The sequence below is a fragment of the Neoarius graeffei genome, chromosome 8, assembly GCF_027579695.1.
Source record: "Neoarius graeffei isolate fNeoGra1 chromosome 8, fNeoGra1.pri, whole genome shotgun sequence".
NCBI lineage: Eukaryota > Metazoa > Chordata > Actinopteri > Siluriformes > Ariidae > Neoarius > Neoarius graeffei.
The window spans coordinates 38013260-38032774 of record NC_083576.1 but is presented as its reverse complement, the minus strand read 5'-3'; the positions used below and the strand labels follow the sequence as shown (position 1 = coordinate 38032774).

Genomic DNA, 19515 nt, shown 5'->3' with positions numbered 1-19515 from the left:
AGCTCTGTTGATGATTCTGAATTAGAAGTGTATTCTTTCATAAGGTGGGCCGATGAAAACAAAATGAAGATCAATCTTAAGAAAACATGGGAACTCCTACTTAAGGGGAAGAGTACTAAGTCCCCCCCAACCATCATTAAACGTAAACATAAACTTAAATTGTTGGGGGTAACGTTTGAGGAGAATCCTACAAATTGGGACACTCATTTTGAAAATCTCCTCAGCAAAGCTAGTAGTCGTCTATATATCCTTAGAGTCTGTAAATGTTATACATTTTCCTATTATCAGCTTAGATTTACTTTTTCAAAGTTTAATATTATCCATAATTACATATGCTATAGAGGTCTGGGGCAGTACCTTCTATAGTAAGTATTTAAGTAGAATAGATAAATTATTTGCTAGGGCTCATAAATTTGGGTACTGTTCCAAGAAATACCTCATTATGGATATTTTGAACAACAGAGATCGGAAGTAGTGGAATAGGATTACAACCACTGACACTGCCCTTAGTGAATTATTACCGCCAAAAAGGACTAGACAGCTCAGGGACAGAGCGCACCAGTACATACTTCCTAGAGTATGAACTGACTGATTTAAATAATTTTTTTATAAATAGGTGTCTTTTTAAATAGATATAATAGTTAATATTTTATACATTATTATATTAGTTAGTAGTTTATAATTATATTTATACTTTTTCCCCTTATCTTTTGTAAATTAAACACGTCTGTTGCCTTTTATTTATTTTGTATTTAAATAAAGACAAAAAAAAGACATCAAACTCTTCAACTCTGAGAGACTGGACTGATGCACACTGCTGATCATACCACTCCCACTGCAGTCTTTGCACAGTGAAGAACAATGCACTATCACTATTTTTACAATGTTTACAATGCTTCTCATATACACAATGTTTACATTTATTTATTTACTTTTACATATGTTACCTTAAAATGCACATTTAAACTTTCCACACATCATCAGTGACAGCTACTGGTTGGCACTGTACTGTCTGTGCTAGTTGTCTTTTTTCCACTGTCCTTAGTGTTCGCACTTTATGTTGTTGATGTTTGCACTTTATATTCTATGTAGTTTATTGTCTGCAATGTTTGCACCTGCTGCACTCTTACACTTTATGTTGTTATATGTAGATCTGTAGTCCTCTGATGTTTAATGTAGCACCATGGTCCTGGAGAAACACTGTTTTTTGTTTTAATTGTGTACTGTACTCACTGTATATGGCTGAAATGACAATAAAAAAGTCTTGATCTTGAATCTGATTCATTGAAATTAATTTTTGGGAATACAAACTATCCAAAATCTCCATGCTCTCCCCTAAAAAAACAAAAAAAATTTCCCCTCTCAGATAAGCCAACCTTTACCACCTTGTATATTAACTCAGCTTGAGTCCCCCCCCCCACACACACACAGAGCCCGGAACGATACATCAGGGAAAAAAGCAAAAGATCAGGATGGAAAATGGAGTAATACTTGATCACTGTCTCGACAATGGACTGCCCAAGAAATGTCAGATCACTGCTTTGGAGCAGTGTCTATTGTGGTTGTAAAGTCCAATTTTTGAGGGGCAATCTCTGCCATAGTTACTGCATATGTACACAGTTGGTAATGAGGGTGTGGAGGGTGCTCTCGCTCTTTGTCATTCCCATCTTTTGTGCAACAGCTGTTTCCTCTTGGCCTCAGCTCTCTTAACACCTGTCTGGATGATACAATGCCAGTTGCTGTAATCAAGTGCAATTGTTTCACATGAGTCGAGGTTGATTTCGGCAAATTTCATATCCCTTCTGCACGTCCTTATAATGCAGCATGGGACGGCCAATTGGTCTTGAGGCTGATGCAATTTTCCCATACAGGATATCCTTTGGGAGGCATCCATCCTCCATGCGGCTGACATGGCTGAGCCATCGGAGGCATCTCTGGGATGGCAACACAAACACACTTCTCAAGGACATCCTTTTTGGGTACTCTGTCCTGCCAGTATATACCCAAGATGCATCGCAGGTAACACAGATGCAAGCCATTGAGGCGATGTTCCTGTCGGGTATAAGCTGTCCAGGTTTCGCTGCCATAGAGCGCTCAACACGCAGGCCTTGTACACCAAAATCTTGGTGTTTGTGGTCACTTTGTTGTTTTCCCATATTCTTTTGGACAGTTTTGACATGGCAGATGCTGCTTTGCCAATGAGCTTTCTGATCTTGGCCTGAGGGGCAGGTTGCTGGAGATTGTAGAACCAAGGTAAGTGAAGTTCTCCACCACTTCCAAGGTGTAGTTCCCTACAGAGATGTTGGGCACTTTGCTAATACCCTGACCCATCAGATTTGTTTTCTTCAGGCTGATTTTAAGGCCAAATTCTTTGCAGGTATAAGTCAGATAGTTGATGAGCCTCTCAAGTCCTTCCTGTGTGTGGGAGGCCAGGGTAGCATTGTCAGCAATGAGCATTTTTCGGAGCATGACCTGGCGGTCTTTGGTCTTGACTTTGAGGCAGGAGAGATTGAACAGCTTGCCATCTGAATGCATGTGGAAGAACACTCCATCTTCTGGTGCAATAAAGGCGTAAGACAGTAGCAGGGAGAAGATCCTGAAGACAGTGGGGGCAAGGATACAGCCTTACTTCACTCTGCTGTTAACAGGGATGGGGTAGAAGAGGAACCGTCAAACAGCGCTGTGCTCTTCATGTCCTCATGGAACAACAATATCACTTGCAGCAATGTCTGTGGGCATTCTATCTTCTCAAGGAGCTTGAAGAGGCCCTTTCTGCTCACAAGGTCAAACACCTTTGTCAAATCTATAAAGGCGATATGCAAGAGCTGGTTCTGTTCCTGGCACTTCTCCTGCAGTTGTCTCAGTGTGAAGATCATGTTAATGGTAGACCTCTGTGCTCTGAAACCACACTGTGACTCAGGGTAAACTTGTTCAGTGAGTTTAACTGATAACTAAACAACAATTGATAACGTCATATGGGAGCGCAAATAACGAACCGACCTTCAAAACAAGCAAGACTGCAATTGTTTTATGGCAGGTGTGAAATAAATATTGTCAGGATTTTAACAAAACTGTTTACAGATTGATTTTTTTTATACATCAAGGACTATGTCAATACCTATTTTGTTCCAGAGTTAATCAAATTTGTGATTAAAATGCAACTTTGGAAGTTTCACAGGCACTTTACTAGGGGACTGGTATGGTAAATGATTGGTTCAATTATTTCTGTTTACATAGTAGATTGGGAAAGCCCTGCTTTTGGACGTTAAGTTTAGACCCTTCCATCTGTTAGCATGCAACTTCCAGATCTGTTAGCATCAAGAGTTAGCATGCTAACTAGAATTGGAATTTGCAAGAACTGCCATTACATCACTTTCAAGTGCACTCAGATATTCAACTGATTGAAAGCCAAGTTACAACTCTATAAACACACAAAATTCATAGCTATTTCTTAGTATGTTCACAAGTGCTGTCACTGTTCTTTTATCTTTAAAGCCAATTCTTTTGCTATACAATGAAAACATTTGGCTTTGATATAAAAAAATTAATATAAGATGATTAATCAGAATTTCACTTTTCATTTCCTGATATTTACATCTGCATGTATTAAACAAATTACAGCATGGGACTTTTTGTTTGAACCCACCCATGATCAAAAAATATTGGAACATGTGACTGACAGGTGTTTCTTGTTGCCCAGGTGTGCCCCTGTTAGACTGATTATTTAAACAATTAATAGCTCTGAATGTCTTGGTTTGAGCCCTGGGTTTCACTTGTGAAGACCAGAGACCTGTCTATGGGAGAAAAGCAAGCCATTTTGAAGTTGAGAAAAGAAGGAACATCAATAACAGCCACTGCGCAAGCATTAGGTATAGTCAACCGAACAACTTTGAATGCGCTGAAAAAGAAAGAAACAACTGGTATACTAACAACCAGAGAAGGAAAACAACAGCAGTTGATGACAGAAATATTGTGAGAACTGTGGAGAGAAAATCCAGTCAGTGACATCAGCAATAACCTCTGCAGAGCAGAGGTGAAGGTATCACAATCCATCATTCAAAGAAGACTTTCCACTAATCAGCAGTAAGAATCAGAAGGCCAGATTTGAATTCACAGTGAAATAGAGAGAGGAGTAACAAAAGTTCTGGAACCAAGATTTACCCCAAATGAGCACCCCAAATGAGCATGCATTTCACCTCCTGAAGAGAAGGCTGAAGGGAGAATTAAAAAAAAAAAAACACCTAAAAGAAGCTAAGGTACAAGCCTGGAAAAGCATCACAAAAAAGTATCCATCCATCCATCCATCCATCCATCCATCATCTGTAGCTGCTTATCCTGTACAGGGTCCCAGGTAAACTGGAGCCTATCCCAGCTGACTATGGATGAGAGGCGGGGTATACCCTGGACAAGTCGCCAGGTCATCGCAGGGCTAACACATACAGACAAACAACCATTCACACTCACATTCATACCTACGGTCAATTTAGAGCCACCAATTAGCCTAACCTGCATGTCTTTGGACTGCAGGGGAAACCGGAGCACCTGGAGGAAACCCACCCAGACATGGGAAAAACATGCAAACTCCACACAGAAAGGCCCTCGTCAGCTGCTGGGCTCAAATCCAGGACCTTCTTGCTGTGATGCGACAGTGCTAACCACTACATCACCGTGCCGCCCTAGTGTACAACATCTCAAACCCAAATGTCTTCAGTTTAGCGCATTAAACAAATTAATTAGCCTTCACGTTCTGATATTTATGGGATATCTGTAAATCTTGCATAACTTCTGAAATTAAATCTGCAGTTACATTTGAGGTCTGAGTACCAATGTATACAATTTCAGTATTAAATCATCACTACACACGCTTAACTGAACTCTGAATATGGCCCATAGGGTTAAGGTTAGGGTTAGCCAATCATACAGTGGTGCTTGAAAGTTTGTGAAGCCTTTAGAATTTTCTATATTTCTGCATAAATATGCCCTAAAACATCATCAGATTTTCACACAAGTCCTAAAAGTAGATAAAGAGAACCCAGTTAAACAAATGAGACAAAAATATTATACTTGGTCATTTATTTATTCAGGAAAATGATCCAATATTACAGATCTATGAGTGGCAAAAGTATGTGAACCTTTGCTTTCAGTATCTGGTGTGACCCCCTTGTGCAGCAATAACTGCGACTAAACGTTTGCGGTAACTGTTGACCAGTCCTGCACACTGGCTTGGAGGAATTTTAGCCCATTCCTCCGTACAGAACAGCTTCAACTCTGGGATGTTGGTGGGTTTCCTCACATGAACTGCTCGCTTCAGGTCCTTCCACAACATTTCCATTGGATTAAGGTCAGGACTTTGACTTGGCCATTCCAAAACATTAACTTTATTCTTCTTTAACCATTCTTTGGTAGAACGACTTGTGTGCTTAGGGTCGTTGTCTTGCTGCATGACCCACCTTCTTTTGAGATTCAATTCATGGACAGATGTCCTGACATTTTCCTTTAGAATTCACTGGTATAATTTAGAATTCATTGTTCCATCAATGATGGCAAGCCGTCCTGGCCCAGATGCAGCAAAACAGGCCCAAACCATGATACTACCACCACCATGTTTCACAGATGGGATAAGGTTCTTATGCTGGAATGCAGTGTATTCCTTTCTCCAAACATAATGCTTCTCATTTAAACCAAAAAGTTCTATTTTGGTCTCATCTATCCACAAAACATTTTTCCAATAGCCTTCTGGCTTGTCCACGTGATCTTTAGTAAGCTGCAGATGAGTAGCAATGTTCTTTTTGGAGAGTAGTGGCTTTCTCCTTGCAACCCTGCCATGCACACCATTATTGTTCAGTGTTCTCTGTTAGGGTTTTGCTGGGATTCGAACCTGGTTCGTTGGTGTGATAATCCAGCAAACCCCCACTAGGCCACCAGGGGGATGACTCAAATGCAGAGGCGTGAGGCGGAAGTAGAAAAAGAATCAAATGGTTTATTTAAACTATATACACTATATACAGGGCAAAACAAAAGACAAAAAAAACCAAAGAGTAAATCCAAAAGAAAAGCAAAGTGCAAAAATTCAAAAGCTAAGAAGATCAAAAACACAGTACGAAGGAAACTGGAGATAAACATAACAGCACAAAGACTCCGTGACAAGAGGACTGAACTCAGGGGTATAAATAGACAAACTAATTAAGGACACAGGTGAAGATAATTAGGCAATTAACACAAACACAAAACACAGGAACAGTGGCGGCCTCTAGAGGCCAAAATAAACACGACATGAAAAGGAAATAACAGCGGCCTCTAGAGGCCAAAACAGTCCTAGTCCTAACAGGACCCCCCCCTCTAGGAGCGTCTCCTGACGTTCCCAGGGCGATCCGGATGGGCCGAATGGAAGTCCCGACATAGTTCTTTATCAAGGACATCCCGAGCAGGAACCCAGCAGCGCTCCTCAGGACCATAGCCCTCCCAGTCCACCAGATATTGCAACCCGCCGCGGACCCGGCGGGAGTCAAGCAGGCGATTCACAGTGAACACAGTCTGCCCCTGGAAGATGCGGGGGGGTGGGGGGTTCCTAGGGGCAGGGGCATACGTAGACGTCAGTACGGGCCGTAACAGGGAAACATGGAAAGTGGGGTTGATCCTCAGAGTCCGGGGCAACTGGAGCCGGTAGGAGACAGGGTTCACCCTGCGCACCACCTTGAAGGGGCCAATGTAGCGAGGAGCAAGCTTGCGGTTCTCCACCCGCAGTGGAAGGTCCTTAGTGGACAGCCAAACACGCTGCCCAGGGCGGAAAGCGTGTGCAGGTCTCCTATGGCGGTTGGCCTGAGTCTGGTTGGTTCTGGAGGTCTGTATGAGGGTCTTCCTGACCATGCTCCAGGTCTTGCGACACCGTCTCACATATTGGTTGACCGAGGGCACCCCCGCGTCCTCCTCCTGGTCCGGGAACAGAGGTGGCTGGAACCCGAATTGGCACTGGAATGGCGACAGCTTGGTGGCCGATGACTGCAGGGTGTTGTGGGCGTACTCCGCCCATGGCAGCCAGGTGCTCCACGATGTCGGGTTATCCATAGCCAGGCCTCGCAGGGTGGTTTCCAGGTCCTGGTTGAGCCTCTCTGTCTGACCATTGGACTGTGGGTGAAACCCAGAGGAGAGGCTGGCAGTGGCTCCGATGACCTTGCAGAACCCGTGCCACACTCGGGAGGAGAACTGGGGCCCTCGGTCTGAGACGATGTCCTGTGGAAGACCAAAGACTCGGAAGACATGATTAAACAAAAGTTTCGCAGTTTCAAGAGCAGAGGGGAGTTTGCACAGTGGTATGAAGCGGCAGGCCTTGGAGAATCTGTCAACTAAGACCAAAATGACCGTGTTACCTTGTGACTCAGGGAGACCCGTGATAAAGTCGACTGCCACGTGGGACCAGGGACGCCGGGGAATGGTCAGAGGATGCAGGAGACCCTGGGGACGCTGTCGTGGGTTCTTGGTTCTGGTGCAAACCTCACAGGACAGGACAAATGACCTTACTTCCTTCTCCATGTTAGGCCACCAGAAGCGTCTTTTCAGGAAGTCCAGGGTCCTCCGAGCTCCCGGGTGGGCGGTGAGAGGGGAAGAGTGACCCCACTGGAGAACCTTGGCCCGGGCTTGATGTGGGACGTACAAGAGGCCTGGTGGCCCCGTCCCAGGACCGGGGTCCTGGCGTTGGGCTCGTCGGACAGCCTCCTCAATACCCCAGCGGACAGGGGCCACAATCCGGGACACAGGGATAATAGGCCCGACTTCATTCTCCCTGTTAGTGGCAGAGAACAGTCTGGACAGTGCGTCAGGTTTGGTGTTCTTGGAGCCGGGGCGGTATGAGAGGGTGAAGTCAAACCGACTGAAAAACAGGGCCCACCTAGCCTGTCGAGGGTTCAGTCTCTTGGCTTGCTGGAGGTACTCCAGGTTCTTGTGGTCAGTCCAAACCAGGAATGGATGTTGTGCTCCCTCCAGCCAGTGCCTCCACTCCTCAAGGGCCAGTTTGACCGCTAGCAGTTCTCGATCCCCCACATCGTACCGGGACTCAGCAGGACTCAGGCGGTGGGAGAAGTAAGCGCAGGGGTGCAGCTTTCCTTCCGAACGTTGAGAGAGCACCGCGCCGACACCACTGTCCGAGGCGTCCACCTCCACGATGAATGGTTGGGAGGTGTCCGGGAGAACCAGAATGGGTGCCGTGCAGAAGCGGTCCTTGAGGTCTTTGAACGCCTTTTCTGCCTGAGGAGACCAGCCATAAGATCCACCTGTCCCTTTGGTGAGGTCTGACATGGGTGCTGCCACAGAACTGAAGTTCCTGATGAACTTGCGGTAGAAGTTAGCGAATCCTAAGAACCGCTGAACCTCCTTAACGGACTTGGGAGTAGGCCAATCCTGGACGGCCAGGGTCTTGGCAGGGTCCATTTGGAGTTGGCCTGTCCGTACAATAAATCCCAGAAAGGAGACCTCGGGAACATGAAATTCGCATTTCTGGGCCTTGGCGAACAGATTGTTCTGTAGCAGCCTCTGGAGAACCTGGCGGACATGGTGGCGGTGCTCCTGCACGGTCTTGGAGAAGATAAGGATGTCGTCGAGGTAGACAAAAACGTATAGGTTAATCATGTCCCTTAAGACGTCATTGATTAGGGCCTGAAAAACAGCTGGTGCGTTGGTGAGTCCAAAGGGCATCACCTGGTATTCGTAGTGCCCAGACGGGGTGTTAAAGGCAGTCTTCCACTCGTCTCCCTGTCGGATACGGATGAGGTGGTATGCGTTCCGTAGGTCCAACTTGGTGAAGACGGTGGCGCCTTGGAGCAGGTCGAAAGCTGTGGACATCAGCGGAAGGGGATATCGGTTGCGCACAGTGATCTTATTCAGGCCCCTGTAATCAATACATGGTCGGAGCCCCCCATCCTTCTTGCCGACAAAGAAGAAGCCGGCTCCAGCAGGTGAAGTGGAGGGTCGAATAAACCCAGAGACCAGGGCATCTTTGAGGTATTCCTCCATGGCCTTGCGTTCTGGCTGAGAGAGTGAAAACAGTCTGCCACGAGGAGGGGTAGTCCCAGGGAGCAAGTCGATGGCACAGTCGTAGGCCCGGTGCGGAGGAAGAACGGCGGCCCTGCTCTTGCTGAATACCTCCTTGAGATCCCAGTACTCTGTGGGAACTTGAGATAACTCGGTGAGATCAGGGGGCTCGGCAGGAGACACAGGAGAGCTAGAGAGCAGACAAGAGGCATGGCATGCAGGGCCCCATTCCACAACCTGGCTTGTTACCCAGTCTATGCGAGGGTTGTGGCGAGTAAGCCAAGGAAGGCCTAGAATAACTGGGAACTCAGGTGAAGGAATCAGGTGCAGGGATATTTCTTCCTTGTGACCTTGAGACTGGAGGAAAACTGGAGAAGTAACTTGGGTGACTCTTCCATCACCTAACGCTTGGCCATCGAGGGCAGACACAGACAGTGGGACTTCAAGAGGTGCAGTCGGAATATTGATGCTTTGGGCGAAGTGAATATCCATAAAGTTCCCAGCCGCCCCTGAGTCTATCAAAGCTTGACAAGAGTGGACAGACTCACCCCAGGAGATGGAGACCGGGATGTAGATTCCTTGGCCAGGGAGTCCGGGAGAGAGGGTAGGCCCCGTCACAACCCTCCCTCGGCTGGACGGGGCGGTCCTTTTCCCAAGAGTTCGGGACATGATGCTCGGAAGTGACCAGGATTGCCACAGTAGATGCAGCACTTGTCTCTCCTTCTGCGCTCCCTCTCAGATGCGGAGAGGCGAGTACGACCCACTTGCATGGGTTCTGGACAGTCACTGAAGGAGGTAGACGGTCTCCAGGTAGAGGTAGGGAGGCTGGGGGGGCTCAAGGCTTGGTGGCGTTCTCTCATCCTGTTGTCCAGACGAATAGCATGTGAGATGAGGGTTTCGAGGTCACTTGGGCATCCAATAGAGGCCAGACCGTCCTTGATGGGGTCAGACAGACCATGGTGGAAGGCTGACACCAGGGCAGTCTCGTTCCATCCACTTACTGCTGCGAGTGTTCGGAACGAGATGGCGTAATCTGCGACGCTTCCTCCTTGCCGGATGGACATGAGCTTTCGGGCTGCGTCGGTACTGATGTCTGCCTGATCGAAGACCCGAAGCATCTCTTCAGAAAACAGCTGGAAATCAAAGCACTCAGGTCCCTGTCTTTGCCAGATAGCAGTAGCCCAGGCTCGCGCCTTACCAGCTAATAAGGTGATCACAAAGGCAATCTTGCGGCGATCCGTAGTGTAGGTGGTAGGCTGAAGCTCAAAGGTGAGTTGACACTGGGTAAGGAACTCTCGGCACTCACTGTGCTTGCCGTCATACCTCTGTGGTGCAGGAAGGCTGGGTTCGCGAGGTGAAGAAGGCAGCATTGCAGGAGGCACTGGAGCAGGAGTGGGAGCTGGATCAGGAGCAGGAACTGGATCAGGAGCAGGAGATGCAGGCAGAGATGTCAGCTGTGCCAGGGTTTTCCCAATTTGCTGAAGCAGTTCCTCGTGGCGAGCGAGGGCCTCACGTTGGCTGGTGAGCGTACGTCCATGAGCGTCCATGGTCGCTCCGAAGCGTGTCAAAGCTGCCATAATTCCCTGAAGGTTGGCCGGGTAGACAGTTGAAGCAGCCTCTGCTGAGTCGGTCATGACGGAGTCTTTCTGTTAGGGTTTTGCTGGGATTCGAACCTGGTTCGTTGGTGTGATAATCCAGCAAACCCCCACTAGGCCACCAGGGGGATGACTCAAATGCAGAGGCGTGAGGCGGAAGTAGAAAAAGAATCAAATGGTTTATTTAAACTATATACACTATATACAGGGCAAAACAAAAGACAAAAAAAACCAAAGAGTAAATCCAAAAGAAAAGCAAAGTGCAAAAATTCAAAAGCTAAGAAGATCAAAAACACAGTACGAAGGAAACTGGAGATAAACATAACAGCACAAAGACTCCGTGACAAGAGGACTGAACTCAGGGGTATAAATAGACAAACTAATTAAGGACACAGGTGAAGATAATTAGGCAATTAACACAAACACAAAACACAGGAACAGTGGCGGCCTCTAGAGGCCAAAATAAACACGACATGAAAAGGAAATAACAGCGGCCTCTAGAGGCCAAAACAGTCCTAGTCCTAACAGTTCTCCTGATGGTGGACTCATGAACATTAACATTAGCCAATGTGAGAGAGGCCTTCAGTTACTTAGAAGTTACCCTGGGGTCCTTTGTGACCTCGCCGACTATTACACGCCTTGCTCTTGGAGTGATCTTTGTTTGTCAACCACTCCTGGGGAGGGTAACAAAGGTCTTGAATTTCCTCCATTTGTACACAATCTGTCTGACTGTGGATTGGTGGAGTCCAAACTCTTTAGAGATGGTTTTGTAACCTTTTCCAGCCTGATGAGCATCAACAACGCTTTTTCTGAGGTCCTCAGAAATCTCCTTTGTTTGTGCCATGATACACTTCTACAAACATGTGTTGTGAAGATCAGACTTTGATAGATCCCTGTTTTTTAAATAAAACAGGGTGCCCACTCACACCTGATTGTCATCCCATTGATTGAAAACACCTGACTCCAATTTCACTTTCAAATTAATTGCTAATCCTAGAGGTTCACATAATTTTGCCACTCACAGATATGTAATATTGGATCATTTTCCTTAATAACTAAATGACCAAGTATAATATTTTTGTCTCATTTGTTTAACTGGGTTCTCTTTATCTACTTTTAAGACTTGTGTGAAAATGTGATGTTGTTTTAGGCCATACTTATGCAGAAATATAGAAAATTCTAAAGGGTTCACAAACTTTCAAGCACCACTGTATAACAAATATTGAGCAAGCAAATCCGTTTTAGTTTCTATAGACCTGACATCACCTCAAATCTACCTCAAATTCAAATTGTCCAGAACAAAATGAGAGGGAAAAAAAATCAGAATTCTCTTAAACAAAGGGGAAAATGAAGCTATAGATGATAGTAAGACACTAATTATGAAACCAGATCAACAGGCTTCTGCATGATCTCCAGCCAACCAATCAACTCAGGTAAAAATACAAAAGTAACTCTGAGCTCAGGACTACAAATTCAAGAGAGAAGCCATGTAAAAAAAATTGTTCAGAGCTCTGCATGTTTTCAAAAATACCCATGTTTGGTCAGGTGTAAGGTCAATATTCTAAATACAGATTTATAGTGTACCTCTACCACTCAAGCACTTCTCAAAAACGTGTATGAGACTAGCTATTGTAATGACTTTTTGGATCTATATTAGAATGTGTAAATTCAGTTATGACAGTATAAAGTGTAAAAAGAAATGCTAATTTATGGTGTGGTACCTTGCAGAGGAAGTTGATGTTAAACCCAAAAGTTTGGGCATTTCTGGAGCCGGTATTCATGTAGTTTCCCACAAGCAGTACCAATTCCAGAAGCTTGGTGAAGCCTTCACTCTTCTTCACTTCTTCACATGCAAAAGTAACATTCATGATGTCGGGACGGATGTTGTTTATTTGTTCCTCAAATGTCAGCTTGAATAGGATTGCATTCAGACGAGGGCGCAATAGCTTCACTGAGCTCATCTACAAATTAAAGAAAATGACATTTCAAAAATGTAATTCTTTATCATTCTAATATAATGCCTATAAATCCAATTTGCATCCGAGTACATACTGGGTAAATTCTAGCATCAAGCAAATATCCAAAAATTAAAACCCTGATTTGTCAGTTCCCTGTTATTATATTAATCGGGGGGGGAGTACCATTTGTGAGCTATCACCACTGGCTATGTGACAAATTTGTTTGAAATGCTATTTATTGCAACTGTGTGAGGCTCGATAAATGAAATGACATTTCAGTAAACAGACAGAGAAGTATGGGATCATAGGAAAAAGTAACCTGAGGCACAGAAGAGAAAGAAGGGGGAAAAATAACCATGGGTTGTAGACAAGAGTTGCATGCAAAGGAAGTCAAATTCAGACACAGGCACTACAGATCTTTGTATATTTCAGCACTCAAAGACAGCTCAGAAATGTTTCATTATTTTTCACATTTCTTCATCTTTGTCTTTTGACAAAAGAGTTACACATAGTCAGCTTCCCCAACAAACAAGCTACCATTCAACCTTATCCTGTCTTTTATGCCCCCCCCCCGTATTTGATAAATGGAAATCACAATAAAACAGTTGGTAGGACACCAACAGCTCCATCAAAGAAAGCTCAAGTTTACTTATTTGGCAAAAGAACTGTGTGAGGTGATGTCAGTGAAGTGCCTCCACAGTCTGCTACTATTTTGCTTCCTTTGTGCAGATGACAGTAAATAATGTAATCTGTCACTGAAGTGAGACAAAAAGTTCTATAACTGTACTCAACTAACTGAACTGGCACAAAGAAACAAGTCCATGATTTGGCTGATCCTGTCAGATGCTGAGCTATACATCTATTGTTTATTTAAAAAAAAAAAAGTGAGTGCAGTGAAGCTTTAGTACTTAATTATAGTATTAGACTTTATAATTATAGTATTAGATTTTAATCTTTTAATATTTGTTTGTAGCATGTTTAAATTGTATTTTCCAAGCAGTATTTCACTAGATTTAAGCAGTGTAAACTGATTCTTGTACTGAAAACATCTGTGATTTAGTAAATAAAGCTCGTAAATTGATGGGTTTAAAATACTGTGGCTGGTTTTTGTCTGCTCAGCATAAAGGCAGCCTGTTTTTCTGTTCATCATGGAAATTCAGATTTTTAGTCAGTGAAAGTTAAGGAAAACATCAGGGAACTTCACGCTGGACTTGGAGTGGGAACTCTATGTAATGCTCTCCTTTCTGGTCTACCAAAGAATACAATAGATCAGCTACATTTAAATCAAAATTTTGTTGCACGAATACTAAGACCAAAAGGAGTGCATACATTGCACCAATTTTAAAGTCTTTACATTGGTTACCTGTTAGTTTTTGTATTAATTTTAAAATTCTTTTATTAGTTTATAAGGCACTACATGGCCTGGTACCAGACTACTTCTCAGAAATGCTTTTGGCTTATAAACCAGGAAATCAGATCCTCCAGTTCTTTTCTTTTATCTGAACAAAAACATTTGGTGATGTTGCTTTCAGCAATTACACTCCAAGCCTCTGGAACAGCCTTCCAGTAGATGTGAGAAGAACTGAAAATATTGATATTTTTAAAAGTCAACTAAAAACCCATATATTCAGTTTAAAAAAAGTAATAATAATTTTGTGGTTTTAGTATTTATACTTATTTATTACCATTACTATTATTTATTTTATTATTTTTCCAACATTTTATTGTTGATCATTTTTATTTATAACTTTTTTCTGTTTTATCATAAGCAATTTATTTTGTGTAATTCTCATTTTTTGTTGCTTGTGTTATCTTTTATTATTTACCTTTTATTATCTTAACTACCAATATTTTATTGTTGTCTTATTAAATTGGGTATCTATTAGGGTGTGTATTATTAAATCCATTTTAACATCTTACAACCTCAATTCCAAAAATGTTGGGATGCTGTGTAAACTGTAAATATAAACAGAATGTGGTAATTTGCAAATCATGAAAACCCTATAATTCATTCAAAAACAGTACAAAGACAACATATTAAAAGTTGAAACTGAGAAATTTTATTGTTTTTGAAAAATACATGCTCATTTTGATGTCAGCAACATGTTTCAAAAAAGTTGGGACGGGCATGTTTACCACTGTGTCGCATCACCTCTACTTTTAACAAAACTCTGTAAATATTTGGGAACTGAGGAGACAAATTGCTGTAGTTTTGAAAGAGAAATGTTGTCCCAATCTTGTCTGATATACAATTTCAGTTGTTCAACAGTTTGGGGACTCCTTTGTCGTATTTTGCACTTCACAATGTGCCAAATGTTTTAAATGGGAGACAGATCTGGACTGCAGCCAGACTAGTTTAGCACCCAGACTCTTACTACGGAGCCATGCAGTTTTAATATGTACAGAAATCAGTTTAGCATTGTCTTCCTGAAAGAAGGAAGGCCTTCCCTGAAGAAGATTTTGTCTGGATGGAAACATCTCATCTCATCTCATTATCTCTAGCCGCTTTATCCTGTTCTACAGGGTCGCAGGCAAGCTGGAGCCCATCCCAGCTGACTACAGGCGAAAGGCGGGGTACACCCTGGACAAGTCGCCAGGTCATCACAGGGCTGACACATAGACACAGACAACCATTCACACTCACATTCACACCTACGGTCAATTTAGAGTCACCAGTTAACCTAACCTGCATGTCTTTGGACTGTGGGGGAAACCGGAGCACCCGGAGGAAACCCACGCGGACACGGGGAGAACATGCAAACTCCGCACAGAAAGGCCCTCGCCGGCCACGGGGCTCGAACCCGGACCTTCTTGCTGTGAGGCGACAGCGCTAACCACTACACCACCGTGCCGCCCTGGATGGAAACATATTGCTCTGAAACATGTATACATATCATTCAGCATTCATGAGACCTTGCCAGATGTACAAACTACCCATGTCATGTGCACTAATGCACCCTCTCATACCATCAGAGATGCTGGCTTTTGAACTGTGCACTGATAACAATCTGGATGCTCCCTCTCCTCTTTAGCCTGGAGGATGTCGTGTCCATGATTTCTAAAAAGAATTTCTACTTTTGATTCATGAGACCTCAGGACAATTTTCCACTTTGTCTCAGTCCATCATAAAAGAGCTTGGGCCCTGAGAAGGTGGCAGTGTTTCAGGATATTGTTTATATATGGTTTTAACTTGCATTTGTGGATGCAGTAATGAACTGTTTTCACAGACGATGGTTTTCTGAAGCGGTCCTGAGCCCCGACAATGATTTCCACTACAGACACGTGTTTGCTTTTAATGCAGTGTTGCCTGAGGACCTGAAGATCACAGGCATCCAATGTCAGTTTTCAGCCTTGTCTCTTGCATACAGAGATTCCTCCACATTCTCTGAAACTTTTAATGATATTATGTACCATATATGAAGCGATCCCTAAATTCTTTGCAAGTTTACATTTGAGGGACATTACTCTTAAATTGTTGCACTGGTTGCCCATGCAGTCTTTAAGAGAGCAGTGAACCCCCATCTTTACTTCTGAGAGACTCAGCTTCTCTGGGATGCTCTTTTTTTACCCGATCATGTTACTGACCTGTGGTCAATTAACCAAATTAGTTTTTTCAGCATTACACAACTTTTTCAGTCTTTTGTTGCCCCTGTCCCAACTTTTCTGAAACATGTTACTGACATCAAATTCAAAATGAGCACATATTTTTCAAAAAACAATAAAATTTCTCAGTTTAAACAATATGATATGTTGTCTGTGTACTATTTTCAATGAAATATGGGGTTTGCATAATTTGCAAATCTTTACATTCTTTTTTTATTTATGTTTTACACAGTGTCCCAACTTTTTTGGAATTGGGGCTGTACATTTTGTCAGTTGCTTTTAAAGCATTTTGAATTCCAATCTGATTTGTTTTAAGGTTGCTATTTAAATCAAGTTTGGTTGACTGATTGATGTCACATACCCCATTATAAGTGTGCGCACACTTGTGTAACCAGGTTACCATCAGTTTTTTTTCTTCTCTCTTTTTTTTGGTAACCTGCTGTAATCATTTCGATTTGTTTTTCACTTTTTCTCCACAAATTTGTTATTTCCACATTAAAGACAGAAAAAGGCTCGACATGATTTATCTTGGTTTAATTTTTTTACATCACTAAATCTTGCAATTTTAACAGGGGTGTGTACAGTTTTTATAACCATTGTAGTAGAAACTATAGACCTGTTATTTAAAAAAAAAATTACAACACATCTCTGACAGAGACCTGGATTTCACCTGACAACACCACAACACCTGCAGCCCTCTCCACCTTCTTCTCCTTCTCTCACACACACCGCCCATCTGGTTGTGGTGGTGGCACAGGTTTGTTGATCTCTCAGTCTTGGAAGTTCTTACCTCTTCATCTCCTCTGAATTTCACTCGGTTTCAGTCTCTTCTCCTGTTAACCTTTTCGTCGTTGTTGTTTATTGCCCTCCTGGTCCTGAGGGATGTTTCCTTGATGAACTGGACATCCTACTCAGCTCCTTGCCAGAAGATGGCACCCCACTGATGCTCCTCAGAGATGACATACTCCACCAAGGAGCCTCCCACTTTGATACCTTCCTTTCTTTGCTCCAGTCCTTTGATCTCTCCCTGCTGCACTCTCTTCCAACCCATAAAGCTGGCAACCTTCTCGACCTGGTCTTCCTCAGAAACTGCTCTGCCTCAGATCCCACAGATCTCAGATCTCACAGATCTCTTTCTATCTGCCTGACCACCACTTCATTTCATTCTACCTCCCTCTTCCTCTCCACTCATCATCCTCCCCTTCCTACCCCCACTGTTACAATACGTTGTAACCTCTGCTCCCTCTCTCCCTCCTCTGTCACTGCTCCCAACCCTTAATCCTTTGCCAGTCTCCCCACTGAATCTGTTGCATCCTCCCTGCTCTCCTCATCACTTGACACATTATCTCCTCTTGTCTCCAGGCCAGCAAGATCTTCCCCTTCTAGTCCCTGGATGTCTGAAACACTTCGCTCCAACAGAATCCAACTACATGCAGCAGAGAGGAAGTGGAGAAAATCGAGGGCCCCTGCCAACCTGTCTCACTACCACTACCTCCTTGCTGAATTCACAGCTTCGCTCAAATTGGCCAAGATCAAGGTTTATCGCTCCAAAATTCACACCTCCATTTCCAACCCTCGTCAACTGTTTTCTGTTTTCTCCTCTCATCTCAACTCTCCACCAGCTGCACCTCAGTCCTCCATCACTGCAGAGGACTTTGCAGTCTTTTTTGAAGAAAAGGTCATAGCCATCCACAACTCCACCACACCTGCCTCTGCCTCCCACCCCCCTCCACCTTCCCTGTCTCTTCCCCCTTGCTCTCTGCTTTTTCCCCTCTTTCCACTTCAGATGTCTCCCAGCTCCTGTTCCCTCACCATCTGACCATCTGTGCCCTTGACCTTATCTCCTCATCTCTCCTCCAGACCACCACTCCTGACATCTTCCCATTGATCACCTCCCCTGTCAACTCCTCTGTGTCCTCTGGATACTTTTCGTCCAGCTTCAAACGGGCCCACAAACTGGCATCCCTCAAGGTTCAGTCATTGGTCCGCTTCTCTTCTCCCTCAACACTCAGTCTCTTGGCCCAATTATCTGTGCTCATGGTCTATCCTTCCACTGCTATGCTGATGACACTCAATTGTTTCTCTCTTTTCCTCCTTCTGACACACAGATCTCTGCTCACATCTCTGCTTGCCTGTGTGAGATCCAGAGCTGTATGGACAACCATCACCTGAAGCTCAGTCCAGGCAAGAAAGAGGTAATCTACAATCCTGCTCCATCCTCTCCAACTCTGGACATCGTCATCTCCCTGGGGGACATTTGTAAGTCACCTTCACCCAGTGCGAAGAACCTAGGGGTCATGTTTGACGACAAACTCTCCTCCGCAAAGAACATTGCTGCAGTGACCTGGACGTGTAGGTTCCTCCTCTTCAACATCCATGGGATCTACCTTTTTCTTACCACCAACTCTACTCAGCTCCTGGTCCAAGCACTGATCCTCTCCTGCAACTCTCTCCTTCCTTGCTGGCCTTCCAGCTTCTGCCATCAGACCACTACAGCACATCCAGAATGCTGCAGCTTACCTGGTCTACAATCTCCCTCATTCTTCCCATGTCACCCCTCTCCTTGCCGACCTGCACTGGCTACCTATCACAGCTCATATCAAATTTAAGATGTTGGTGCTAGCTTACCAGGTTGTCAAGGGGTTAGGGCCAGCATATCTCCAGAGCCTGATCTGCCCCGACACACCAGCCAGACCCCTATGCTCTGCTACGACTCATTGTTAACTACTACACCACTGTGACACCCTCACAAGAAACCATGTAAGATTATTTTATACCTCAAGCTTGCTGTTTAGAGTATCAGAATGTGTTAGGATTTCAGTCACTGGAGCATCAGAATCTGTGGCTATGGTTATCTTCTTATTTTGGTGACAGGCTCCACTTTACAAGGGCCAGACTGTGGAATGTATATTTTGTTAGGTCAGACTGTGAAATGCTCCTTTGTTAGCTAGTTTAGAAAGACTATTCTCTCATTTCAATATTTTATGGGCCTGATACACTACTGCATTAGTTTGCAACAATGACTGCTCTAAGTTCATTGTGAAATTTTTATTATTTAGCATGAATTCATATTGTACTTAGGAGGTTTTCTGACACAAGGCTGCATTAAGCTGAGCCTAGGAACAATATGAGTTTAAATGTTTAGAGGATTGTGTGTGTGTGTGTGTGTGTGTGTGTGTGTGTGTGTGAGAGAGAGAGAGAGAGAGAGAGAGAGAGAGAGAGAGAGAGCACACCTTGTGGTCCTCATCACTGATTATCATCATTGTAAGGGCATTTCACGTGACACAAACAGACCTGTCATTAAGTAGTAAAACCCTTAAAATGTCATTTGGTAA

The 19515-nt window shown here is 44.0% G+C and overlaps 1 protein-coding gene across 1 annotated transcript in view; it reads right to left on the bottom strand.

Moving 5' to 3' along the window:
• Positions 1 to 19515, bottom strand: part of diaph2 (diaphanous-related formin 2) — a 902507-nt gene that overhangs the window by 383106 nt on the left and 499886 nt on the right. The window contains exon 23 of the mRNA XM_060927624.1: positions 12341 to 12580. Within this exon, the coding sequence (XP_060783607.1) occupies positions 12341 to 12580 (240 nt within the window). The remainder of the gene's footprint in view (positions 1 to 12340; positions 12581 to 19515) is intronic.